Here is a 27,129-nt window from a genome sequence, read left to right as displayed (position 1 = left end):
CAAATAGGACATTACAGATGACTTCTTAAAGAAAGTTTTATTCATAAAGTTTGATCTACCCACATAAGAAAACTAAGTGGTGAACAAACACTGAGTAGTGTTTGCGTGTTGCAGAACCTGAAACTCATAGGAATTCCTTTGACTCTCTGGACAAGTGATTTTCCAGTGCCATGCTGCTGCTCATACAATTAAGAGCCTTCCCCTCTCTCCATCATTGCATCATGGTCCAGTCCAGTCCATTCAAGCAAGCGTCTGAAGCAGCAGTATTTTCTCATTAATGCAGAACCTATGCAAGACCACCATGAGATTTTCCCCACAGCGTGAGACCTGGCGCTCCATGGCCAGGCGGAAATCTTCTTTCACTCCTTTACTTATACCCCGGGTAACTGTATGATGCCTTAAGCCATGAAGGAAAGAGAGACAGACAAAATCAAATAATGGTTATTAGGTGCACTACAGTAATTTAAAAGGTGCTGCATGTCACTTACTATGTATCTACTGTCCATACTTTAGTTTCTATAAGGAGAGCCAAATAGCCTGTGCTATGCTATTTTTTAAAATCATGTGTTTAGTAGCTTACAAGTCTTTCAACAGTTAGAAGTTCCATAGAAGTTTATGCTCTTACTGCTTTGATTATGACTGTTGAGGGGGGAAAAATGTTGCTGCTCTGGCTAACAGGAAAATGTGTTCCCTTAACCCAGCATATAGAGAGTTCTCCTTACTTGGGGAAAGGAATTTTTTTCTCTCTACCTTTACTGCCCAGGTCACTTCCTCCTTGTAATCACTTCTATAAATGGCTGGGGTTGAACGAAGAGTGAAAAGATAAACCCGCTTTCTCTGGAGCAAGGGCGTAGATGGCTGCCACCATAAAGAGCAGAGGGCATTTTGTACCAGTAGGAAAGTGCAGGAAGGAGCTGTATAATCCTGTAGGCACTGATAAGCCTTTGACTAATGAAAGGCACAGTGGACACTTCACAGGCCAACACAAAGGCCAATTCAAGCCAGGCTGTGTGTGTCTATCAGTAGAAGCCAGTTCTTGACTAGACACCAGGCAGGGATTACATTTCTTCTGCACAGAAGTTCAGGACTTGTTTTCAAATAGAACAAAGGTCCAGCTACTGGGCAAGCTCAGTGATGCTGGCTGGGGAAACTCTTGGGATACTGCCCTGATAAAGGCCATTCTTCTGAACAGTTCTTTGTCCTCACACTGGCCCATAGCACTCGATACCCAAATCTTGTCCATAAAACAATGTTCTGCAGCACCAAAGCACTACACTTTACTTGTACTGGTCCAGAACCGGGAAAGTAAGAGCAAGACATTGTAACATCTACCTGCAAGCCCTACTTGGGAAGGGAAGCAAAAGATATGTCCTGAAATGAGAGCCCTAAGACTACTAAAGGAGCAGCATAAATTAAATTAGACAGAAAAACATAAGGCTAATGTTGAGACAAGTCCTAAGTAATGGGTAAGAAGGGAAGAGCTGGACCAAACTCTGCAAACACACTCAAAGGCAGAAAGGAAATAAAAAGTGAGGGCATCTATGCCAATCTAGAGATGCTAGAAACAAGAAAGGGAAAAAGTCTGGGAATTACCGTCACCAACACCACCACCCCACCTTCACTTAAATCAGCAAGTCCAGCATTTGAGAAGAGACTTTTCTGCTAAACAGTGGAAACCCCTGTAACACATGGAAAAAGCAAAGAGGAGACTAGCCTGGAGGCTGCTGGGCAATTCATTGATGAGCTAGGCCAAGTGAAGCAAAACTGCTCTGAAAATACCTCAGCATATTCAGACGTTATGAGATAATCCCTGTTTTCCATCTTCACTGTCTTAAACATTGCTGGCAGCTGCGTGCTTTGGTCAGTTACAACCTAAAGGAGAATATGCAACCTACAGCTACTGAGCACACCAGTGGTGCTTCTGGAAATGTGTGTCATTTAACAGCTGGAAAACAGAATTCAGAACTTAAATGAAGAAAAGTAGCTACAAACAGGTCCAGTAACTAGGATCTTGAAAAGACAAGGTTATACCCTTGCAAATACATGACTGAGCATTGGTATCATTTTTGGAGATTTCTAAATTTTTGTTTAAATTCAACAATGATTATTAAATTGAAAGGACACAGATACTGGCAACTTATGGGAAAAAGAAAAATAAATATTATAATAGAACAACATGGTTTGCCAGGCAATGTAGGCACAAATGGAGGAAAAAAAAAGATAAATACTGAGTAACAAATTGCTGAAAACCATGGGCAGTAAAACACATCATTGACAAAACACAGCACACTATGAGTGGGGTTTTTCCACTTGGTACCTGTCAGCAGTCTGTATGCTGGGCTGTAGCACAGGTATGAATTCCTGCTGCAGTAACCCCATGGGAGGGCTAGAAGTCCTTTAAAAAACAGCAAATAGCAGCATTCAAACACTCACACACCTACTCCCCCTCTGGTGCAAAACAACTCTCCAGAAAAAGGAACAACAAAGAACTAGGGTGAGACCACATAGCAGTATGACCACTGTGCAGCCAAAGGGGTGCAGGACCCTAACAGCATCAAACATGCAAATATCCCCACACTTCACTGCAAGGCTGTTCTGCAACTGTGGTCTAAATATGTACACATATTTTTTGACAGTTACACCAGGAGAAAGGACAGTGGTAGGTGCAAAAACAATTCAGTGTGTACTATGATGAACTGTCATAGCTCTTCCCAGGAAGCGTGTCAATCAGAAAAGATTTAATCAGAAGAGCACTGCAGATGCCACGGCTTTCCTGCAGAGCTGGCAAGAGCCTGTCAGCGAACTGGGAGAGCTCAAAGGGATTTGCTGCTGAGCCCAAGCCGAGTGCATGCACAGCAGGCATCAGCCAAGTTGAGTACATGACAGTGTTTGTTACAGGTTGCCCAAGTATCTTTTCATTAGCCCCCAGATGGCCTTTTTTACCTTTTCAAATTCAAACTGCATACAAAAATGGCTGTTAGAGGATGGCACAATGTCAGAGCACAAATGCCCACTCAAAGCAACCTCCCACTTATGACTAGGGCCACATGAACTAGCCACCAAAAGGTGTCAGCCAAAAGACAGTTTGTCTTTTTGTTTGACTTAACTCTGTGAAGTTAAGTCCTTATCTCTGTGTGCTATCTATAATACAAGATAATAATCTCATACGTCCAGCCTAGAGCAAATCAAATGTTGCACCAAGGAGAAATGATAAAATTTGATATATAGAGAACAGGTCTAGTTTCTTAATCTAAGTCTCTCACCTGAGTACTGAGTGCATTGTTCACCCCCATAGCTGCTAAGAAGGGAGCAGAGAAGCACAACTCACACTTACATGCCTGTAATATTAAGTTAGGTGCCTATCTTCAGATCTCACAGGTGGGTGTTTTGGTTAGTATCTATAATTTATTAATGAATATGAGTGGAGACCTATGCTTATAGAAGTCAAATAAAGATGGGACATTTCAGTAGTATAGAAACATTCTACAATACAGGTACAATAACCTGAAATAAAATATTCACAAGAATTACTCAATCAAATGACATAATTTTTCAAGAGTTCTTGGCATGAATGAGTCCAGTACTTGCAAAAATGGACACAGGAAACAGAAAATACAAAGGAACAGCAAGATGTTATTGGTCCCAGGGTGGCAGATGTTTGCAAAAGGGATTCAGTGCAACTGTGTCTTCATTATTATTTGCAAGATCTGCAGTCAGAACTAAACATACCCAAGTGCACTATGAGAATAAAAATTACACTTTGAAGCTACTTTGTTTCACTTCAAACCAAGTGAGCTTTTCCTTCTCTGTCCCCAAGGGAAGATGTAATGGGAATGTCAGTGGAGGCAGAACACTCAACAGCTTTCACATCAAGTTTATGCAGTTCGGTAGGCTAAGATTAGACTAATTAGAGTAAGATTTATCAAAAAAAAAAGAGCACAATATTAATCAGTCATTTCTTGCACATTGTGCTTTTCCTCTTTAACCTCACTAGCTAACACTGCCACTACTGACATGTATAACCAGTAAAACTATGAAACTTGGCTTGTCTAGAATGGAGTTCAAAAGCACTTAGGGGTTGAATTCAGAGCTCACTGTAGAAGTCTTGTTAACACCACAAACAGAATGAGCTGGCTGTATCACCAGTTAAAACCAAAATCATGGTTAAAACCAAACAATGGATACAAGCAAAGGGAAAGCTTACAAGCTGTGTATGTATTTTGCAGGACCCGATTATAAATCTGCAGGCTACCGCAATCTTACTTCAGCTTTTGAAAACCACATTACAGTTCGCTTTCCTGGGTTCAGAAAAATTAATGTAATTTCATATAAAGGATAAGGTACTGAGGAAAAGTACTAGAAGAAGAATGTGGAATTCACCTGGGGAGAAAATGTCCTATAAGTCACAAAACAAAAAGCTGTCCTTATAAAAAACATATGATCTCTGTAATACATTTGCCATCAATTAAGATGCAGGATTGCTATGTACATTTAGGCCAAGGAAAGATCAGGCAAATGAGCAACTGCTTCATCTTTGAGCTGCTGTGGCAAACTCACAGAGTTCCTGTGAATAACTAAACAGTATCTGAGTTGCCTCTGGTAATTACTGGGAGGATGGTGCAGCAGCTTACACAAACAGAACTGGTGACAGTTTTGAAAGATGAAAGCCAGTCTGCAGATTTTGAGCCTACCAACCATTGTCCCAGGAAACAGAGCTGTGCTGGTGCACTTTATCTAAAACCCCAGCTGGGGGAGGTTGTGAGCTAACCAATGCTGCTGAGGTCAACACCTGGGTGACACCATTCCTGAGCCTCACAGCCAGTACAGCTAAAAAAATATCTGGGGTGCCAGAGGAGCATATGTTATCTCCAATTAGTGGACTTAACTCTCCCTCCCATCAGCTCTCTGGTTAAGTGGTTCCTGTCCTACACATGTCAGCCATGTAAAAGACACTGTACACAACTTACCAAGCTGAATAGGATATTTGTCTATTTTGGATCAGTAAGCACAAATAAATGGACCTCTCTTCTACACGCATTTCCATCATTCAGGAAACATAACACTGTTCAAATGAGGTCCAAGAGAGATTTCTGTCTTGCTTGAAACACCGCTTGCTACCTACTTCCTGACTGGTTGGGTCAGAACAGTAACAGCTACCGTGCCGATCAAAATAAAAGCCATGATGCAGAGAAATAGTGCCAAACTATTACAGCTAACTTGAGATAGCAGCTAAGAAGTTACCAGGCATAGTCTTCAGTGCTAAGCCCTCTTGCTGACAAAGCTTATTACCTGAAATCAAACACAGTGCAGCATACCCTGATTCTTGCTTTCATATAGCTGGTTAGAACCAGTGAGATATACTGAGGTAAGAGTTTGAAATTCCAGAGCTTAAAGGAGAAAATTCTGTCACATAATTAAGCATTAGTATTTCTTCTTTTTCTTCACTTTAATTTACACCTAGTAGCTAATTTTTGTGTTGGTTATCTAGAACTCTGGAAAATCTATATACTAGTCCAAATTTTATTCCAGTTGTCTAATGTTAGGCTCCCGTTTTTTGAAAACTTTAGCCCATTTGTAGTTAATGAACAGCCAGAATACACTGACCCGAACTAGAATTCCAACAAACTTCTGCAGTCCCCTTTTATAAGGCAAAATACCACAAGGCCTAATAACCAGGATATTCCAAAACATTCTGCCACTAAAACCCTGCAGCAGATACTTGTTCAGTCTTGTCTCAAAACTAGGAACACCTAGGAATTTAATCCAAATTATTAATTTCCTTCAGCATCTTGTAATAAGCTAAGCAGAATAAGCTTGTTCGGTACATAGCAAGAGATGACCTGCTAGTTCCAACAGAAAGGTTATTAGAGTTTACCTGGTGTGTAATTTAATTTATGTTTTATACCTAAGTTTTTCATGATTCAGTGGTCTTTCATAACTTTGTTTACAACAAATAGTGCTTTTTGTTCAGCATTACTGTTCAGCAAAATTAGCAACATCTTGCACTCATGCCTAATTATTTAAAGAATTCCTACAAAGTGCAAGTGTCTGGTTGAAAGAGCAATACTGTAATCACTTCAATAGGAATCATTCTAAACACCTAAAGTTCTGTAAAAGTAGTTTAAAGTTGAAGAACCCCCAAAAAGAATTTACAGATCAGCAGGAGAGCCAGAAAAATAAACTCATGCCCTTGTTTGAACTCCTTAGCCAACTCCTTAAATTGGAACTCAAAGACATTACAAACTTACTATCCAGAAGATTACATGAAAGCAAGGACAACCAGAACATACTTTTTCTTTTCCCAAAGAAAACAGCAAATGCTTTTTTATCCTTACTTGATCAACATTGCTTGATTTGGCAGCAATTCCAGATGAATTTTCCCTCCTTCTTGTGTTCTTAAATAAGCAAATTCTTCCAACATATCAATATCTGAAGAAAACGTTAAAGATCCGAGTAGGGAAAAATGATAGAGAACATTCCTTCTTATCCCTCATATCTGAAGCCACATTGCTGAAAGGACAGTCAAAATGAACAGCTATTGAAGCATCTCATTCTTAAAAGTAAGAAAGAAGATCACAGCGTGTATTTGTAATCCTCCAAATTAATGAGAAATGGCTTTTTAAAGTGCAAAATACACAGGCAATTTCTTTTCTTTCTTAATTTCTTCATGTGTACAGTCAGACAGAGGTAAAGAATGCTCATCTCTCCAAATTCCCTGGTTGTTTTTACTTCCTTTTCCTGCACTGCAGGTTATCAAAGCAGTGCATATACTGAGGCTGTGACTGAAGGAAATGCCACCACGGTGGCATATACCACCCTTTTTAGTTTTCTATTTTGGTCCCTTATTTAGATTTTTTTTTTTTTTAGGGGAGTTTCCTTGATAGTTTATGGTGTGTGTTAATACGTAAATAAGATGTATGGTGTGTGATTGATTTTATTAATGTAACTTCAGTGCTGGTGATATGTGTAAAAAATTTAAACAAACATATGAATAAAATTTGTGATTGCATCGTGATGCATATTTGGTAGAAAATTACTAGTGTTGTTTACAAAGTTAGAGGAAGTGTAAAAGTAAGAAATTATGTGCAGCAAGCATTCATCAAAGAACAACATAATAAGAGTCTGTGGACATAGCTTTTTTTTTTCCCCTTCTTTAACACGAGAGCTTTTTTTAAGTTGTCTCAGCTAGAAGTTAGACACTTTCCTTCCTGGGGACCACGGCTGGATGTCTATTTAGGTTAAACACTAAACTGTCCATGTGTGTGTATGCTGATCAAAGCATATGCCAGATAGCTGAATACAGAAATCAGATCACGCTTTGCATGAACCTTGACATAGCTAATTATCTTACTCAACCCAAAAATCTTACCCACACAAAGCAGTTCATAAACAATCGCCAAAATCATTCAACTCTTTGAAGCACAGGTACCGCTTTATCATTTTTGTTAACAACCTTGTAGTATAATGTCTTATATATCTTACTGAAAAGACTGCCATCACTGGCACGAACAGCCTAAGCTGCTGCTGTTTTTCTAAACGGAAGTGCAATTGCAATGTACTTAAGAGTACTCTCAAGTGCCAGAACAGGTGACAGGAGCCATTTTTATAGTCCATTGTGCACTGCCACCTATTACAAGAGGCTTGCATGGTGTGGAAAGAAATACAGTATGTGATTCACAGAGAAGAGCTGCTGCTGAAACTATCTAACAGCTTTTTCAACACCCCAGCACATACCTTCCAATGTGAAAGACACTTTTAGTTAGAGAAAGGATACTTGTGACATAGTTGAAAAAATTCTCATACTGGAAGTTTCCTTGTTGGCAGATTTTGTTGATGGCTTTCAGGAACAAGTTCTCACCCCTAGGCCACTCATGCTGAAGCAGAACAACTACATGTCCCAGCGCCATATCATCTCTGCTGTCTGTGAAAGCTCTGAGCTTTAAGGAAGAAATTGAGATTGACATAATCAGGAAACACATGTTGCTTTTATAAATATATGGAATTCATCTCAGCTACATCTCTGCAAATACTGAAGTTCTTCAGAAGCATATTTCATTCTGCCTTAATATATACATTTAAAATAGGCTGACATTTCCAGCCAAAATACCGAATTTTCTCCACTGACCTATAAGGGAAGTCTGAATACAGACAAAAATATTTAGAGATTAATTCTATCTCCTCTGCCCAAAACAAAAACAAACAGAAGAGAAAAAAAGAAAGAACAAACCCTCCTCTGTCAACACTCCCTCCTCCTCAAAAAAACCACCCTCCAGAAACCTATTTAGGTGAGAAGGAGTTGAGGCACAGCCCTTTCCACCTAGTGACACCACTGGGATAAGGTCATGTAGTTTCAGGATCCCAGATACATAAACTAAGCTTTAGAGATACAAGAGAATTTGAAGCCTTGACTGTAGCTTACCTTGAAACAAGCTAACAACAGATGAAGGCAGTAAGGCATGATAGCTCTGCTGGTACAGGGCCAAAGCTTCAAATCAGATCCTGCAACAGAACAGTTTATCATACACTTCTTCAGGGGGTCTCATGATTATCTAAGTTTGAAAGAAATTAGAAGGGAGCAAACAAATCTCAAGTACAGAGGAGACTTGAAGACAAATTATGAATTATTCAAAACGTGAAGTTATACATGTTAAAATTTTTTCTTCATTTCTCTTTTCATAGAATCATAGAATGGTTAGGGTTGGAAGGGACCTTCAAAGGTCATCTAGTCCAACCCCCCTGCAAGGAGCAGGGACATCCCTGACTAGATCAGGTTGCTCAGAGCCTCATCCAGCCTGGCCTTGAACGTTTCCAGAGATGGGCCCTCCACCACCTTTCTGGGCAACCTGTTCCAGTGTTCTATAACTCGCATCGTAAAAAATTTTTTCCTAATTTCTAATCTAAATCTACCCCCCTCTATTTTAAAACCATTACCTCTCGTCCTATCGCAACAGGCCCTACTAAACAGCCTCTCCCCATCTTTCTTGTAGGCCCCCTTTTAGGTACTGGAAGACCGCTATCAGGTCTCCCCGGAGCCTCCTCTTCTCCAGGCTCAACAGCCCCAACTCTCTCAGCCTGTCCTCATAAGAGAGGTGCTCCAGCCCTCTTATCATCTTCGTGGCCCTCCTCTGGACCTTCTCCAACTGGTCCATGTCCTTCTTGTGTTGGGGGCTCCAGAGCTGGACGCAGTACTCCAGGTGGGGTCTCACCAGGGCAGAGTAGAGGGGGAGAATCACCTCCCTTGACCTGCTGGCCACGCTCCTCTTGATGCAGCCCAGGATGCGGTTGGCCTTCTGGGCCGCAAGGGCGCATTGCCTGCTCATGTTGACCTTCTCATCCACCAGCACTCCCAAGGCCTTCTCCTCAGGGCTGCTCTCAATCCATTCCGCGCCCAGCCTGTATTTGTGCCTGGGATTGCCATGACCCAGGTGCAGGACCTTGCACTTGGCCTGGTTGAACTTCATGAGGTTTGCATGGGCCCACCTCTCCAGCCTGTCAAGGTCCCTCTGGATGGCATCCCTTCCTTCCAGCATGTCGACGGCACCACACAACTTGGTGTCGTCGGCGAACTTGCTGAGGGTGCACTCTATCCCACTGTCCATGTTGCCGACAAAGATGCTGAACAGGGCCGGGCCCAGCACGGACCCGTGAGGGACGCCACTCGTGACCGGTCTCCACATGGACATTGAGCCGTTGACCACCACTCTCTGAGTGCGGCCATCCAGCCAACTCCTTATCCACCGAGTGGTCCGTCCATCAAACCCATGTCTCTCTAGTTTAGAGAGAAGGATGTTGTGCGGGACAGTGTCAAAAGCTTTGCACAAGTCCAGGTAGATGATGTCTGTTGCTCGTCCCTTGTCCACCGATGCCGTCACCCCGTCATTGAAGGCCACCAGATTGGTCAGGCACGATCTGCCCTTGGTGAAGCCATGTTGGCTGTCACCAACCACCTCCTTGCTCTCCACGTGCCTTAGCATGGTTTCCAGGAGAATCTGCTCCATGACCTTGCCAGGCACAGAGGTGAGGCTGACCGGCCTGTAGTTACCTGGGTCTTCCTTATTCCCCTTTTTAAAAATTGGGGTTATGTTCCCTCTCTTCCAGTCATTGGGGACCTCACCAGACCGCCACAACTTCTCAAATACGATAGCCAGTGGCTTGGCAACTTCATCCGCCAGTTCCCTCAGGACCCGCGGATGGATCTCATCAGGTCCCATGGACTTGTGCACCTTCAGGTTCCTTAGATGATCCCGAACCTGCTCTTCGAGTACAATGGGCAGTTCTTCATTCTCGCAGTCCCTGCTTGCACCTTCTACAGCTTGGGCGGTGGGACAGGAACTCTTGTCGGTGAAGACTGAGGCAAAAAAGTCATTGAGAACCTCAGCCTTCTCCATGTCCTGGGTAACCAGGACACCAGTTCCCTTCTGGAGGGGGCCTACATTTACCCTGGACTTTCTTTTGTCCCCTACGTACCTATAAAAGCTCTTCCTGTCACATTTTATATCCCTGGCCAGATTCAGTTCTGCCAGAGCTTTGGTCTTCCTTACCTTATCCCTGGCCACTCGCGCAGCCTCTTTATAGTCCTCCCAGGCTACCTGTCCCCACTTCCACCCTCTATAGGCTTCCTTTTTCACTTTCAGTTGGTCCAGGAGCTCCTTGCTCATCCACGCCAGCCTCCTGGCCTTTTTGCCCGACTTGTTTTTCATCGGGATGCACCTCTGCTGAGCTTGGAGGAGGTGCTTCTTGAACATGGACCAACTTTCCTGGGCCCCTCTTCCCTCCAGGGCCGCCTCCCATGGCACTTTGCCCATCAGGTCCCTGAAGAGGCCGAAGTCCGCCTTCCTGAAATCTAGGGCAGAGAGCTTGCCATTTTCCTGTGGTAGGACTTTGTCACCAATACACTTTACTAGCTACCAGCAGGAAAATCTCTCACAAAACCAAGAGAGGATAAAGAACTTCCTCCATTTTCATAATACAAAAAGAGAAGAATTATATACTTAACCAAAATGCATGAACTAAAATTGAGCTGACACTGAGTTTAGGGTAGTAGCAATGCCATACCTTTCCTGAATTTAGACTTTACTTTAGGTTGCTCCTCTTGTATTTTACCTCCTTCTTGTATTGGAAGTAAAATATAGCACATAAGATCAAGCACTTTTTCACATGTTTGCTATAAAAAGAAGAAGAGAGACATGATAATGCTAAGTCTAAATTAAAGTCCTTAAAATTCAGATATGTTAGTAATGATTAAAAATTTCAGACATCACAAAAGAAGAAAACAATCACAAAATTCTCTGCTAGAACTTAAGGGCATAACTTACTTAATTTGGCTAAGCAAAAAGACATAACTGTCATTAAACAGTCTCTGAGAGCCTACATAAGTCATTGTAATTGTGAAAAAAATATGTATTGGCATTCTTCATTTCAAGAGTGTAAGATCAATACAATTGCAATCAAAACCTATTTGATTTTGAAGGATTAAGTTTTCAAAAGAATTCTTAGAATAGTTTTTAAAAGCATGTTCTGTCCATGGTAAAAATAGGAAAATGGCAATCTGACAGCATGACAGAAATGCAATGAATTTTTAATGCTATTTCCTAGAGACAATAAGAGGTCTGTGGGGGATATATTATCACATTTCCAATGAAAAAGTAATAAAATGGAAGGGACAAAAGGACTTGTCCAGTAGTATGAGGATGACGTTAGGTCCTAAAAGTCCTTTTAGTATTTGTGCTGACAGTGACTGACCTCAGACCACCATGCACTCCTGTAATATTAAAACCACAAAATATGTACTGCAAAGGTAAAGCAAGTTCAGAGGCCAAGCCAGACAATACTGTTCTGGAGTCTCTTATACTGTCAGTTGATAACATTATTTTCTAAGACGATCACAGAAGTTTCTTTTCTAGAAACCTCTTCTTTCTCCTGCCACATTAAGCCTAAACCTAAGAATTTTCCCTTAATATTTAAAACTGTTTCAATAAAGTTAAGGAATTAAAATGTAAGATTACATTTACAGACAACTCAAACACTTATAGCTATGGAAAATCACAAATACCCCCCCCCCCCCCCAAATAATAACTATCAAACAGACTCTTTAAGAGAGATCCTAATAGACAGTCAGTTAACGTGCCTGGAAGTGCAATTCTTCTCCTTGTGAAGCATGGATTTTTCAGTAGACTCTGGCTTATGTTAGATACCCTGTTGAAAGCAGGCTGATGGAAAAATTCAAAGGAAGAAGGGAAACAGTAATTACAGGGCCAGATGATAAAGGACCAGTGTGTGGAACACTGTACGTACCCGATATTCTCCAAGGGCAAAGTGGCATGTTGCTAACTGGATTAGTGCTCTCTGATTTTCTAGTGATCCTTGTCCTGTAATTTGCTGTGGAGAATGAGAGCCCTGAAGAGCTGCCAAGTGATGTAGGCTGCTAATTGCTTTTTTGTATTGCCCCTTTAAAAAAAGATATAAATATGTAGTGTTAGGGTCTTCTGTATACAATGAGTAGAAACAAAGAAATAAAAATTCCTTTATAGAAAGCTTTCAAAACAGAGCATGTCCAAGTAACAGGGCTTCAAAATTTTAATCTAGCAGAACACTCTCCAGTGATGTGCTGTGTACAGAAATGTGGATCAATCACTTGCAAGGCAGTGACAAGACAAATAGAATTCTATTTTTAAAAGCCTGCTTACAAAATCACATTTATAACTGAAACAAATAATCATGCTCTTCACAGTTAATCATTACTTTACTTAGACTAATAAAGTTTGAAATAGCTCTTGTTCAGGTACAAGTATAGGCAAAAATAAAAGACCTCCAAAGGAAAAATATAAAAGAATAAGCTTTGTTCTACAGACTGTATTTGGAATGAGTCAGCCTAATTTCTGAGGAGAATGATAAATTTTAATTGAGATGTTATAATTTTCTGCTGTTTGAAAATTCTTCTCTCTGATTTTGTTCCAATAGAATTCACTGACAGATAAATAAAATGCACTTTACTTCCATAACGCTATATATATCTACTGATCAAGATGTAGGCACAGAAGTCTCTTCCATATGCCAAAGGTAGTTGGAATCAACAAAGGGCTATTGGGACAGGAATATCCTAAGTAGGGTACGTAGCCTGTGGTAAGAATGGTATGATTCCATCCCAAAAGGGTCATGCTTTAAAGGACAAAATCAGCAGACACTTAAAGCAGTCAAACTGGCTAATCAAAATAGCTATTCACTAGAACAAAGAGCAACATAACGGTGTCATTTTTCCTAGTTTGTTTTTTTTTTTTACCTGGTAGATGATCATGTCTGTAAGAAAGATTCTTAACCAAAGCCAGGTGTCTGTCTTCCATGACAAACAAATTCTGGTGAACTCTATGTAAGTGGTCATAGAAGGAAAAAGAAAAAATTAAGTATTCCACAGATTTGGGTTAAAAATAAAGTATCTAGGAAAAAAAAAAGCTGAATTTAAAAATGAAAAAGACAAAACAATAAGAGTGTGAAATCTTTCAAATATATCTCCTCCTATACAATCATATTTTCATTATACTTCTCTTCACAACGTCCAATAAATCTAAAAGCAGCTAGGTGGTACTATTTGCCTGCTTTTTAGAAGAGAAATCTGTTTTCAAGATTATCACACTAGGTATTATTAGAAAGACACATCATCTTAAATATGAACTAAGGCAGCCATTAGCAGCACATCCTCACTCAGTATTATCAGCACTACTACTAAGCAACTGCTCCTTCAGTAAAAGCTGCTTCCAAGAGAAGTGGAGGTGAATAAGCAAAGATGCATGAAGAATGAAATTAAATCCAGGAACCAAATATTCAGAAATGCAAGAACTAATAAGGCTTCTTATTGGAACTTAGATCAAAAATACTCAGGACTCAAAGTAAATTCCATTTTAAGGATTCACAACGACAGGAATTCTATTTTAACAACAGTAAAATTACTTCTATGCACAGCACTGAAGCCTAAATGCAACTCTGCCTATAGTTAGCCTTACCTTTGTCAAGTGATTCCAGAGAATACAGCAGCTCCCAGCTCTCTCTTGCCAGTTTAAAGCTCTCTAATACTTCAATAGAGTTTGTGAGATCTGCCTTGTTTACTGTAATATGGCGACTTCGTGCCTTCCCAGAAGGATCCTCATCATCTGAGCTCTGCTTAAGAGTTAGTATAAAACAAAAAGATTCACTTCTTAATTTATACTTATTTTAAAGGACTCTAAAGTCATAGAAGTTCCACTGAACATAAGAAAACAATTCTGTACTAGAGATGCGAAGGTCCTAGTTTAAGTGCCTTAAGTGACTTTTTGCTTAGCTTGTGTTAATATTAGAAGAATGTTTTGCTACCAAGAAACTCGGTGGTATAGCGTGATAAACAGTATCCCAAGAGAATTCATTCTGTTAAATGTGGCGTACCACCACTGAGCTTCTGACAGATTATCTGTTAAAGTACATACATACTTTACACTTTATCACTCAGTGTAGAAGCCTACAGTTGTATAATGCAAAGGAAATATAATTCTTGTATAAGTGCATAACAGCAGAGAAATTATATAAAATAGTGGTTTTCTACTATTAAAGAAATAGATGTATCACAGTTCCAATAATGAAAAGTCAATTAATTTGGAGGTTTAGCTGTAGAACATCTGACTGCTATAGCTACCATTTTTAACAGCTTCTGCAGTCTCTGCTGAACTCCTTCGAGTTAAAGTATTTACATCAAAACATATGTGTCTACAGCAATTGCTACAAAAATTGTTTTATTCTTGCTGGTTTTAGCAAAAAAAAACCTGTTTGCAAATTGTGGTCATAAACAGCTATTCCAGAGTAGCTCTAAATATGTCTATTACATCTGTGTGAAATCCACTGTTGTCTAAATTCCAACGCCATTCTTGTTATGAATGAAAAAGTCTAGAAAAATTACCAGTGTTTTTTCTCTTCCTTCAGCAAGTTTCCTTTTTTTGTTTATGTGTTTGTTACGGTCAATATCTGTATCACCATAGATGTTGGTCACATCCTCGAGAAGAACCAGTGGGGCTTGGTTTGGAGCATTTGGACCTGGATTTAAAGATAAATTAATTCAAGATTGCTCTAAACTAATCTGAAAGGTTGCATGCCTACACCAAGCTGGTTGTTTCCTTCTCAGGTAATGATTATAATGCTAGAGAAAACAATCTGAAATTAATTCACTTAAGTTGCATAAGCTTAAAGTATGCTGGTAAAGCTATGGTTTTCTCAAAGCAGCCTTACGGCAAAGGTCAGAATGCCTTTACCACGTCACAAGAGTTTCAGAGCTTCAGAATATCTTTGAATCCTTTTCTTACAGAGCAGTCGCAAGATATACTCAGGCAGCAGGTGTTCTCTCATCACGCATTATTTGCTTTTATAGAAGTACAACTATTGAACAAGTGAACAGAACAAATGGCTCTCAAGCTAACAGCCACAAACATGGCAAAGCACAGCAATATTCTCAAAACGTTCTCATGAGAAATCAAAGCAATATGCTGACAGGCACCGATGCCCCAAAGGAGTGAGTATATTTTATCACAAGATTTCCCTAGTAGAAACACTTAGTGTCAGTTTTGCTCCCACTAATTTCAGTGTACAGAATTAAACCTTTGACTGCCAGAGCCCATCATCACTCCCCAAAGCCTCTAGAGAAGCCTCATTTTGAAGCACAGAAGACATAATTTCTACTTCCACTGGTGTCACTGAACATCCGGTGGGATCTGGTACCTGTTATTTTGGACCTCAGTGCTTAAGTTTCATTAGATGTAAAATAGGAACAACACTTCTCAATCTCAAAGAACATTGGAACATGGCCACTACTGACAAATATTTCCTTCCAAAAACATTTTATCCTTTTGCACAATCAAGTTGTATATAGATGCACAAAGCTCAGTCAGAGAAATACAAAGGAGATTTTGAAATCTCCACCAGACAAGACAGTCGTGTGGACAAGTATTTTCAGTATGTGCATTTCTTCTTTTTCTATCTGCAGAAAGATATGAGGCTAAGGCCTCATTCATAATTGCAAAGAACTAATTTGAGATCTTAGTATAAGGACAATTAATTTCATCTCTTGACATAAAAGAACCCATATTAAGCTCTTCCCCTCTACTCAAAAGTGATGTGTAAGGAGTTCACTACAACAGCAGTTAATATTACAAGAAACATTCAACCTGGCATGCTTAAGAAGCAATGTTATCTCCTTTGTCTAGGTTCAAACTAAATACCACTATTGAAATGTCCCCTACACAAGGGCTACAACACATTGAAATCACCTCTCCTGTACCATCATGTGTTCGACTGTGCTGGACTCTAACCTGTGTGAACTGAAAATAGAGCCAAGTCGTAATGTAGAAAATAGTATTCATGAGAAACAGATATGAACGTACCGGAGTGCAGGAGTTTTATCACTAGAATCTCAAGAGCTGCCTGCTTCTAACATCTGAGAAGAAAGGAGTGGCTTTTTCTTTTACTCATACTGATTTGAATGAATACCAGTTAAATGCTTTGCTTTCCAAATAAATGTTCTCTTCTCAGTAGCAGGCAAGTACATTGTAGCCTTTATTCCAAAACCCCCAGTCCTAAAACAAAACAAAACCTAACCTCACCCTTGAATTGGGCTGCAAACCTTCTCTTACATTACTGAGAGCTACACAGCCACACAAAGAGCAACGTTGTGTTTTTCTGTCTAACTGAGCCCCAGAATCTAAGCTTACAGAGTTTTTAATTGATTTCTAGCACAGAGTGTTATAAATAAACTCCTAAAAGCATCACCCCAAAGAGCAACTCCTGCCAAGCCTGCAGGCAGCCTGAAAGTTATGAGAGGTGTGAACTGCCTCATTCATTTCTCAAGTCTCCAGCAAGGCAGATATGAATTATGTAAGAGAAATGCACTGAAAAGTTTTCTCTCAAAAGATTTCTTGCAAGTCCATGCACATAAGATGAAAGTTAGAGATCAAAGGTCAGAGCTACTGGATTAAGAAGGGAACAGCTTTTTTCCCCAAGGTTATGCTTCCAAAATACGTAGGATTCTACATTTCTATGGTGAGCCCTCCAAAGAGGAGAAAAACCCCAACGTAATGATAGAAAGGATATGAAAGGCACTGGATACCACTGGACTTTAATGCTAAAGCAGAACTGAGTAAAAGATATCTTGGAAATATTTTCCTCATGTCAGGAAATGACAGAGGTACACTGAAAATGCCGGACCAAAGGGACTGCACTCTGCCATCTCAGTATATACTGGTTTTTTGGTGGTTCAGTTTGAAAACATGAGCTTTAACATACTCAACTGTACAACTTAGAAAGAAACATTTTCACCAGTGCTTTAATTCCTTTCTTCCCCAACTCAGAATCAAGCAGCTAAAACTATATGCACAGCTAAAGCATTTCACTGTCTCACCAGAACTCTTCTTTCCTCTGGATAGAAAAAAAAACTCAATTAGTTCCAGTATTTGTTAAAGTGACTACCTGTTCTTTGCATACAAGTTGCCATGTCATTTGTCTTCTGAGCTTAGCTATCTACTCAGTGTTTAATTACTCAGATGATCACTTGCTCTACACTGGATATTGTGATGAAACTTATGAACATAACACACAATTAAAATTGTAATTTATCACGAATCAGTAACCGCAGCGTTATTAAGTACTAACTACCTATGATGACAATTGTTATTGTTGCAAGGAATTCCCCAGCAGTGAGTGAAGAAGCAGGAGTATTAGGAGTTGAACATTCCTCTTTATGATGCTGTTGATTTCACTAAGTTCGAAACAAACTGGAGCTTAAAGAACTTCCCTCAGCTTCTGGGCCATCCCTGAAAAGTCCAGTCACTCCCTGAAGAAGTAATCCAAGGTGTTCCAAGCAATTGGATATGCTCCAAGTGCAGATTTGAGAGGATATGAAAAAGCACAGGTAACATTCATATTTTAAATGTTCAGCGTACAAATTAATTACAAATTAGGATTAATGTGAAAAGCACACCTTAAAGATTATGCTTAAACTATACAATGAAAGCCAAGCTGGAAGCTTGTGAATTTCAGGAAATCTTTTCCTATTCAATTTATATTTTATTGTTGGGTGTTCCTAATGCAAAAATATCTTCATTTATTTTGTGGAAGCTTTTTGTACAATCTTTTGACTGAAGGAAGCCAGGAAAATGTCAGCTTCAAAGAAACAAGAATCAAGAGGAGAAAATGAAACAAACATGATACTGATGGAAGAGCAGGCATCAGCCATAGGGATGTTTCTCATAACATCTGGCCTGCTACTTTCCTCTTTGCTAGACAACTAACTGATGCTAGCCAAGGCTGCTGCAGTCTGCTGCATTATGGCTGAAGCCCTGATACCAAGTCAGACTGATCTTTGGTCTGATCCACTATAACAGTTGTCATGAACTACTTCTGCTGCTAAGACTAATGGCTTGGGAGAATTTTAAAAGAGTCCTATCACTTTGTAAGATGATAGCTTCCAAAGACTAATGAGAAAAGATCTTTCAGACATTAGCAATGAAATCACAAAGAACTCTTTACAAAAGTTGAAACTAACCTTGAAAGAGCGATGGCTGGATGTTGCTGACATACTGGAATGCATTTTTGAAGAAGACCAACATCGTGGAATACACTACTTGATTCTTGTATTTAGTGTGTGCATCACTATCAAAGTTACTGATGTATCTGCAGAGGTCTTTCATTCGATGCAAAATATCACCAAAATTTCTGAGGAAGAGAGACAAAAAGAATTCAGGATGTTACACAAACTCCAAAACTAAAGGAAAGAATGCATAGTACACATGAAAAACTTAGTGTTTTGGCTGAGGAAATTGCTTTACATTGTACATTGAAAGAAAAGCTTCACTGAATTAATGCAAAATCTCCTCATGTTAAAATCCTTCTTCAACCCATCTCCTTAAGAATTAAAAAGCTAAATTCTCCTTGAGAAGAAATACCCAGAGAAGTACACATTTCTCACCTTCTTCCCTTATCCATTTGCCATTCACACCTCATTCCCACCACCGACAATATTTTAAATAGCCTCTCCCAAGGATCTGTAATCTGGGATGATTTCTCTGTGAGACCATCTATTACATATTTCTGAGAGCTACGCTTGCTTGGAGACATAATATCAGAGGAATCTTGTGAACCTAGGAAAATCAGCACATTTTTCTCTTCGTAAAGAAATCAAACCAACTGATTATTTTCAGGAAAGATACATGTAAAATGTACATCAGAGCTTTCAGGGTAAACATTCTTAAGTGAGAAGGCTAACAGGGAGCAGCAGGTACTTCTGCCTCCTCATACAAGAGAGCTCATAGGCTGGATAAAGAGATCTTGGACATTTTGTCCTACCTCTTAGTACATATGCTGAAGCATCATGAGGTATTTTGGTATCAAAGAACTAAGAAACATCAAATAACTACTATTAATCCTTGTCTACAGGATACATTACACGAAAGTAATGCATTCTTCATTTATGGACGTCAATTCAGTAACGCTAAGATACATTCGAAGAAATGTTAATTTTGCAAAAAATATTCTTACCTTGATATTGGCTTTCTGTCTGTGTAGATCTAGTTACATAGTTAATATAAAATTCTGCTGCTTTATTCAAATATTTATATAACAAGCTGGCAGGAAGTCGAACATCAGGGTTGTTAATTATTAGAGGAAGAACGTCACAAACTACAATAGAAAAGAAAGCAAAAAATCCTTTAGGTTTGTGGAGGTTTTTGTTCTGTTTGACCTAAGTAAGGTTCTCAATCAGCAGTGTAAGCGTCTGTTCTGGTTTTATTTAGTGAAGGGGGGCTATGGTGGCAGCTTCTGTAAAAAGCTTCTAGAAGTAGTTTCCCCCTTTGTCCAGTGGACTTCACCGGCCCTAGGGCGGACCCACTGCTGGCCAGGGCTGAGCCAACTGGTAGCAGAATGTTTCCTGATAACGCCTCTCTGATAACGTATTTAAGAAGGGGAAAAACAGAAAAAAAAAGAAGATGATGTGAAGACACTGGAGCAGGGGTAGAGAGGAGGAGGCACGAGCCTTGTGGCCCTCACCCTCTGGCCTCCCACTGTGTGGCTGTCCAGGCCCAACTTGGACCAGCCCAGCTGCAAGAAGTGGAGAGGAGATGAGATGTGAAGAGAACCTGAGAGGCATCTGCCTGCCTGTTGTGAAGAATTTCTTGAGAGGAACGGCTGCAGATGCCAAGGTCAGTGAAGAAGGAGGGCGAGGAGTAATGTTGCTCCTGGCCAAGATTCCCCTGCAGCCTGTGGTGAAGACCATGGTGAGGCAGGCTGTCCCCCTGCAGCCCATGGAGGTCCAGGGAGGAGCAGAGATCCACCTGCAGCCCATGGAGGACCCCACGCTGGGGCATGCGGATGCCTGAAGGAGGCTGTGGCCCATGGAGGGCCCGCTGGGACAGCCATTTTGGAGGGACTGCACCCCATGGAACTCAGAATCGTGCCATACTAAAAAGTTGTATAATAAAACAAGAATATTAATATTTTCTTACCAAATAATTTTCTAAAACAATTCACTGGGGATTCTTGGTCTTCAATACTTTCAGCATCTAATAATGTTTCTCCAAGGCCTACCTGTGTAAACACAGGTAAAAATCAGTGGACCAGTGATTTAAAAAACTTTCTGAACTGCAATTCAATGGAGTTGAATATTCAGTGGATGCATGAGTAGCAATTCACTGTATGGCAATTGCATGTGCTAGTTTCTAAACATATAGTTAAACTATCCCCTCCTAATAAAAGGTAAAAAGCAATGCTAGAAGATAGCAAAACAAAACCAAGAGAAAAACTGTGCATGTGACTGTGCACAGACAAGTGAAAGCAACAGAGGTACCAGGCCTTAAAGTTGCAGCTTGTCACCTGAGCTGCAGTAACTGATTGTGCACTGACCGATGGTAGTACAAGCTAGAATGTGTTAGCGTAAGTCAGTCTCAGAACTAACAGGTTTTATAGTCTTTAAACTGTTTTTAAACTACCCTTAAATAAAGTAGGTCATCATTTAAAGAGCTCCAGATGTAGTTTGCAAGTCAAAGCAAACACTCTGCTTGTTATAGTGTAGTCATAACCTCAAAGCACTTTGCCCTCAATGAGTTTACTGACAAGAAGCTGAAGCAATACTCCTTCTTAGACTATAATAACCCCCTACACTCTTTTTTGTGCTATTCTGCTTTTTCAAAAAGCATAGACAATTCTTTGCATTTACAAAACAAAAAAAAAATGTTTTATTTGCTTTCTGTCCAATTCTTTCCTAGTGGTAACCTCAAGACAGAGCAATCTGAAATATTAGCCACAATTTAACATGAATGAGAAGACTCGTCCTCTCACTACGCAAAGGAAGGTACATTTCAGCAAAATCTTAAGAAACAGAATGCCAATACTCTGAATAGTCACTACGAGCTTCTCCTCTCTTACCCCATGTTGCACTACGGTCTCTGGGAAACGTCGCAGAAGTAGTAGTAGCATTTCTGCCCTTTCTAATGTGTTAAAACACTGCTCTGTGGCCTTCAGCAACATTTCACACTGGACTCGACCAGGAAGAGTTTCAAATAATCCTTAAAAAAAAAAAAAAAATGTTTAACTTGCTCTGTCTGAATTGTAAAGGTGATTGATCCTGCTTTTAAAACTGCCTGGAGTTGCCAGCACTGAACGCCAAGTCCTTCTGGTCACTGTTCATTTTCATAACCCTCACTTCATATGTACCAATTCACCCCATTTTTATCATAATTCATTGTTCTCTGCAATCAGCGGGATGATGATTCATAAGTCCCATTCCATTTATTCCCTACACAATCTCTTTTCTAAGTGCTTGTTGTTCTGGCAGATTTAGTCTACCCATATCAGAGACAAAGCAATGGGAATCAGCTTCTCATGTCGCTTTGTGTTTCCTAAGCCTAACACACTGAATTAAGTCTCTGAGGCTGAATTGAGAAAAAAAATCTGCAGCCCACAAGCAAAGTTAAAAAGACTGACATTTACTTGCCACGCTATATATGTAACCAGATTCCTTCAGGACTCTCCCTATTCACTGAATAGAATCCTTACCTCTTAAAAATTGTGTCTGCTTGTCCTGTGAGTCATTCCTTAATGCTGACGTAATAACGCTAATCTCCCTCCATACAGCAGGCTGGTCTGGAAAATTCACAAACCTGTAATAAAATTTGAGGCAAGGAATGCACAGTGATCTCAAAACATGTTTCCAAGACAAAACCTTCCTGTGAAAGAATGTGCATGGGCAAATGGAAAAATAAAACCTTCCTTTTACTGTTTATTTTTAATTAATAAGACCTTTTCTGCTTAACTTATTCACAAGGATTTCCAAAAACAGTCACATTATATTTTTGGAAACTCTGACATTTATAGAGACAAGCACCTGGCATAACTGTAGAGTTCCAGCTCTGATTACTTACATGTCATAGAGCAACCTGCCTGCAGACGCCGTCCTTTCAGCATTCCTCTCGATAGTGTACATCTCATACTGCCAGATGGAAGAATAGAGCATTAGCTTTCTTGAATACATTTATGAATCAGATCAGTCCTTCCACTTTAAAAAACCATCCCCAATTTGCCTCAGGAGTCTGAATGACAGAAAATGAAAGGATTGTGACATTTGCTGTAGAAATTAGGAGCTGAGTTTAGACTATCTAATCACACATTAAATTAAACATAAACTTCTGTATGGTAATATAAGTACTCAATACTAACATGCTGGCCTTATTTTTACACAAATAAAAACATTTCTTTGTCCAGGGTTTGTTTCCAATCAAATGCAATGCAAAAACTCAAGCTATTACAAAAGCCATTGGCAAGAGAGGTACTTTAAACCTCTATTAGAAATGCGTTTTTTTTTTTTTTTTTTTTGCAACAGCAAGCCCAAATGTTTCATCATGCGCAAACACAAGAAGCAGAAAGGGACTTTCTATTCACTTGTTAAACCAACACTTTCACCTCTTTCACAAAGCATTCATAAGAGTGGTTTTTATTGCAGTGAAACACAATGAGCAGTTACAAGCTCGCCACTTTATTTTAAACCACTGTACACCACAGTGAGAGACAAGCACCTGCAGCACTGCCGCCGCATGGCTCTGCGTTTCCCAACAGCCGCCCTCTGCATTCAGGGGGCAGTGACACACGACAAAGACACTGCAGAAGCGTTTGGCTGCAAAATACCGGCGCTGGGTCCGGCGCCTGTCAGGAGCGCTGGGTCGGACGGCTCTGGGGATACTGGGCCAGGCCTCTAGCTGGGTGCGCTGGGCCAGGCCCCTGCCACGGGCGCCGCCCTTCCCCGCACCCCCCGGCTGGGCCCCGCCGCAGCCGCCACAGCGCGTAACACAAGACACGGCGCCCCCGGAGGCGCTCCCGGGTCCCCGTGACCACGGCACTCATATGCCCCGCCCCTCCGCCCCCATTGGCCGAAATGCCAGTCAGTCAAGGCAGCGCCCGCCGCAAGGCGCTGTGGGGGAGCTGCGCGCCGCGCCTTTACATTGCGCCGGTGGGGCAGTGCCGTGTACCTGTATGTTGAAGTCGGTGGGGTAGAGGCTCCGCGCTGTGATGAGCCAGGCCTTGGCTGCCCACAGGTCTCCCGGCACCAGCTCCCGAGCCCGCTTCACCAGGAATTCGCAATCCCCCTGCGCCGACATCTTGCGCTCAGGCCCTGCCGCCGGGCGGTGCGCATGCGCCCCGTTGCTCCGGGGCGGTCTCTCCTGCTCCTCCGCTCCGCCCTGGCGGCGCGCGGCGGGGGGGGCGGGCGCCTGTCGCTATTTTGGAAGCCGGGGGAGAGGTGTTTGCCCTTGGTGCTAGCTGGGTGGCTCTTGCGGGCCGTTCTTGCTCTGTCTCTCTCCCTTCTGCCGCTCTCTCGGTGTCGAGATGTGTCTTTTCTGTGGTCGCCGCTGGGCTGGAGCTAAGCAGGAGGAAGGAGCCCAGGATGGCCAGGGGTGCAAGGACCTTAGGATGGGCTGAGGATGGCCTGTGGGGCGGGAAGTTTGGGAGTTAGGAGGGCTTGTATGGGAAGCGAGGTCTATGGCGATTTCGTGTAGCCCAAAACGATTGGTCGGGCACCCAAAGCTTGTGACTGACCACAGGGAGCTCTGGGAGCAAAGGTAAAAGGGGCCTGCTATTCAGCCTTTGTCAGCTAGTATGATAGCTGGTAGGAGACTTGCCAAGCTACCTTCAAGAAACCTGTCTTTTTGGCTATGTGGGCAGTGTTACAGGTATAATGGTGCTTAGAGGCAACTGAGTTAAGATCACTGATGTTGATTGCAACAGGGTCCTGTTCATTGTCCCCTTTTGCAGGGCTCTCACCATACACTGATTGGTTGCAACTTGAAGGAGCATAAAGTAGGTGATTAATTTGCTGTACAGAGAGGTGACAGAGCCATAGCAGGAAGTCACCTGTTCCTCGTAAAGCCGATGCCTCCTCTCCTTCCTCTCCTGCCCCTGCTATCAGATTTACAAACTGCTGTAGGATAGCACAGGTCTTTAGAGATTACTTCACAGCCCTGCAATCCCCTGCAAATGCAGCAATGTTAGTCACTGGCTGGTGGGTAGGTCTATCCTACCTATCGTAAGTACTTGTGCAGATGCATAGATCCAAATTTGAGTTTTAAAAAAAAAAAAGTTTAAGAAGTTTAAGAGTTTTGCATTGTGGGGCTGAATATGATAACAAGGTTGGATATTCTGTCTCTTCAGAAACTGCCCAGCAAGGACTGATGGCTTGGTTGGCGCTCCCCATATGCTGCTTGTGAGGCCATGATCAGAATGCTACAAGAGTGAAGCGCATGGGAGGGGGTTATCAGATGTTTTGAAGAGACTGAAGAGGACCAGATGTGTGAGGAGTCTCCTGCAAAATGTCCTCTGCAAATTACCCCTAAGATACCAGCTAGGCAGAAAGATGGCAGTTTTTGAACTGGTTCTACAATGTCTGCTGGAAACAGGATGTAACTAATCCACTAGGCAAAGGAGAATGCCTGCAGTGAATTAGGAACACCTCCTTTTCCTTTTTTTTTTTTTTGGTGCCTGTGTGTTAACTGGACACTATGGGATTTTTTTATTTCATTTAAAGCTGTGAATAATCTTATTTTCAAATTAAGTACTCTACTACCTCTTGCAGAGATTTGTCAAATCCTTGTGTCTGCATTTATTCTTAAAGATACACCTGTTTGCCAGTCTACTCAGCCCCTCCAGGCAAGAAGGGGATAATAGTCCAAGTTTTTCATCATACAGTGTAATTTACCTCCAGGCAAGAAATCTGAAGGTGATGTAGATGAGGGTAGAAGCCATCTAAGGAGTGTTCAGGCTTGGAAGAATTTGCTGATAGACCTAACAGAGGACTTACGTTAAGGGTGCCCGACCCCTGGACTTAGGTAGTAAAACTGTTTGCTCTGTGATAATCTCATAGATATGAGATGGGTAATGGGATCAGAAGAATTGCAGGGAATTGGGGCAAATTATGTTGGTGAGAGAACGGGAAACACCGCTTATGTTTTATTTGTGGATGACAGGAAAGGAAGCGTTGTGGTTTTTGAGAATATGGGTACAGTGTCTCTACCAGGTGAGATAGGAGTATCCCAGAAGGTGCTGGGAACATAAACTATTTGTTTTAGCTGAGCGGATCGATGTGCTCTGTTTAGAACTGTTACTGTACTAAACCTGAACCAGTGATGTGCCAATGACACTGCGTACTCATCTCCCACCCCAACAGCCGAGCCTGGCGATGGCGATGGGGCTGGGGTAGTTACGTTGGGGTCTGAGGCTTCTTCTCCACCTAAAGTGGCTTTCTCGAGTTTTTGCATAGATTGTGCTGTTTTGTTTTCCACAGTGCAGGGCACGCTGAAGGTCTCCACATTTTAGCCAGCCAACTAGAATTACACACAGCCTCCTTCCTGCAGGAATTCAGGAGCCAGCTGAAACGCCTACATGAGCCTTGTTTTTCAGGAAGAGGCTTTGTAACCTTTTGTTGCAGGAAATAGGCAGCATTGGCCTCAAGGCAGTTTAGTCATCTGATGCTGTGAGGGTTGATTTTTTCCATGGGAAGATTGTCATGTTTCTTGAGGAAGACTTCTGAGTAACAGAGATAACACATGTAGTGGATTGAGGCTATGTAGCTGACGCAGCACAGGGACAGAGATACATGATGCACACAAAGACAGTATTGCAGACCTTGGTTGTAGCGCACCAAATTGTTTCTGCACCACAAATGAGGGGCTGCATTAGGGCAGGTGTGACTCTAGCCAATACAGAGAGTGTTTGGAAGGTGCTAGGTTGGCACTGAACAGTGGCAGAGCGCTTTGCATGTCATTCTTCCCCTTCTAAATTTCTGGATTGGTATAATCCTAGCAGATAGCATCCATTCTGTGCTGGCTTTCCTGATTTGGTCCTGTAGGCTGTTATCACTTGTACAGGACTGGTGTATTAACAACAAGTGGTAGGGGCAGGTAAATTGGGTTTGTGGTATGAAATAAAGCAGTCTATGATGTGGAGGTGCAAAGGTTAGGATAACTGCTGTGCTGCTTATTGTGAGCCTGACTTACTCCTTAGAAAGGAGTTGGAACCCCATTCCTTAGGCATGGGCACCAGGAGTTGCTGTTTGGTGTGGGTAACAAGGAAGCTACTCTCTTTTAATAGAATTGTAGAACAGTTTGGGTTGGAATGGGCCTTTAAAGGTCATTTCGTCTGACCCCTCTGCAAGGAGCAGGGACATCTCCAACTGGATCAGGTTGCTCAGAGCCTTGTCCGGCCTGACCTGGAATGTTTCCAGGGGTGGAGCATCTACCACCTCTCTGGGCAACCTATTTCACCACCCTCATCTTAAAAAAAATTCTCCTTCTGTCTAGTCTAAATCTCTTTTTTTTTTTTTTTTTTTTTTTTTTTTTTTTTTTTTTTTTTTTTTTAAAAAAAGACTATTTTCTACAGCTCTACATAGATCCTGAAAACTCTGAAAAGGACCTATGTCCACTAGCAGTGCAGTGCAGTCTACACCAAAAAAAATAATTTGGGAAGGGTTTGTTGTTTTGTGGATTTTTTTTTTTATTGATTCTGTGTCCTTGGGCTTTGTGCAGAGCAATTTCTACAGCTGAGATGAGTTATCTGGGTTGCCAGTCACTGATAATTAGAGGGTGAGAC

At 41.3% G+C, this 27,129-nt stretch overlaps 1 protein-coding gene across 5 annotated transcripts; it reads right to left on the bottom strand.

Annotated features, from left to right (window-relative positions):
* Positions 1 to 18: 18 nt before the first annotated feature.
* Positions 19 to 23,669, bottom strand: INTS10 (integrator complex subunit 10). 5 transcript variants are annotated; one of them, XM_086747876.1, is made up of 18 exons: positions 23,520 to 23,669; positions 22,419 to 22,486; positions 22,054 to 22,157; positions 21,424 to 21,563; positions 20,505 to 20,586; positions 19,543 to 19,683; positions 18,974 to 19,145; positions 18,551 to 18,720; positions 14,921 to 15,054; positions 13,998 to 14,154; positions 13,280 to 13,362; positions 12,295 to 12,447; positions 11,056 to 11,164; positions 8,420 to 8,499; positions 7,775 to 7,937; positions 6,336 to 6,429; positions 2,318 to 2,395; positions 19 to 397 (listed from the first exon to the last, which is right to left on the bottom strand). In XM_086747876.1, exons 1-18 carry the CDS (start codon positions 23,646 to 23,648, stop codon positions 241 to 243), a joined length of 2,214 nt encoding a protein of 737 aa, XP_086604002.1. In that variant the 5' UTR covers positions 23,649 to 23,669; the 3' UTR covers positions 19 to 240. The 5 variants fall into 5 exon arrangements, 4 of the variants coding, with proteins under 4 accessions (XP_086604002.1, XP_086604003.1, XP_086604004.1 ...); XM_086747877.1 differs by having other exon boundaries at positions 13,998 to 14,151; XM_086747878.1 differs by lacking the exon at positions 2,318 to 2,395.
* Between the last annotated feature and the right edge of the window lie 3,460 nt (positions 23,670 to 27,129).

This window comes from Chlamydotis macqueenii, chromosome 4 (genome assembly GCF_036417535.1).
Source record: "Chlamydotis macqueenii isolate bChlMac1 chromosome 4, bChlMac1.mat, whole genome shotgun sequence".
NCBI classification, from domain to species: domain Eukaryota; kingdom Metazoa; phylum Chordata; class Aves; order Otidiformes; family Otididae; genus Chlamydotis; species Chlamydotis macqueenii.
The sequence above is the reverse complement of the archived record's forward strand: the minus strand, read 5'-3'. Positions and strand labels throughout refer to the sequence as shown.

What these genes read in the sequence shown, in the direction of transcription:
- INTS10 (XM_086747876.1), bottom strand. Translation starts at nt 23,648, where the DNA reads ATGTCGGCGCAGGGGGATTGCGAATTCCTGGTGAAGCGGGCTCGGGAG. An exon ending in GGCAGGTTGCTCTATGACAT is followed by an intron (nt 22,158 to 22,418) that starts GTAAGTAATCAG and finishes ATTTTATTACAG; the next exon opens with GTTTGTGAATTTTCCAGACC. An exon ending in AATCAAGCAATGTTGATCAA is followed by an intron (nt 2,396 to 6,335) that starts GTAAGGATAAAA and finishes TGTTTTTTAAAG; the next exon opens with GACTTCTAGCCCTCCCATGG.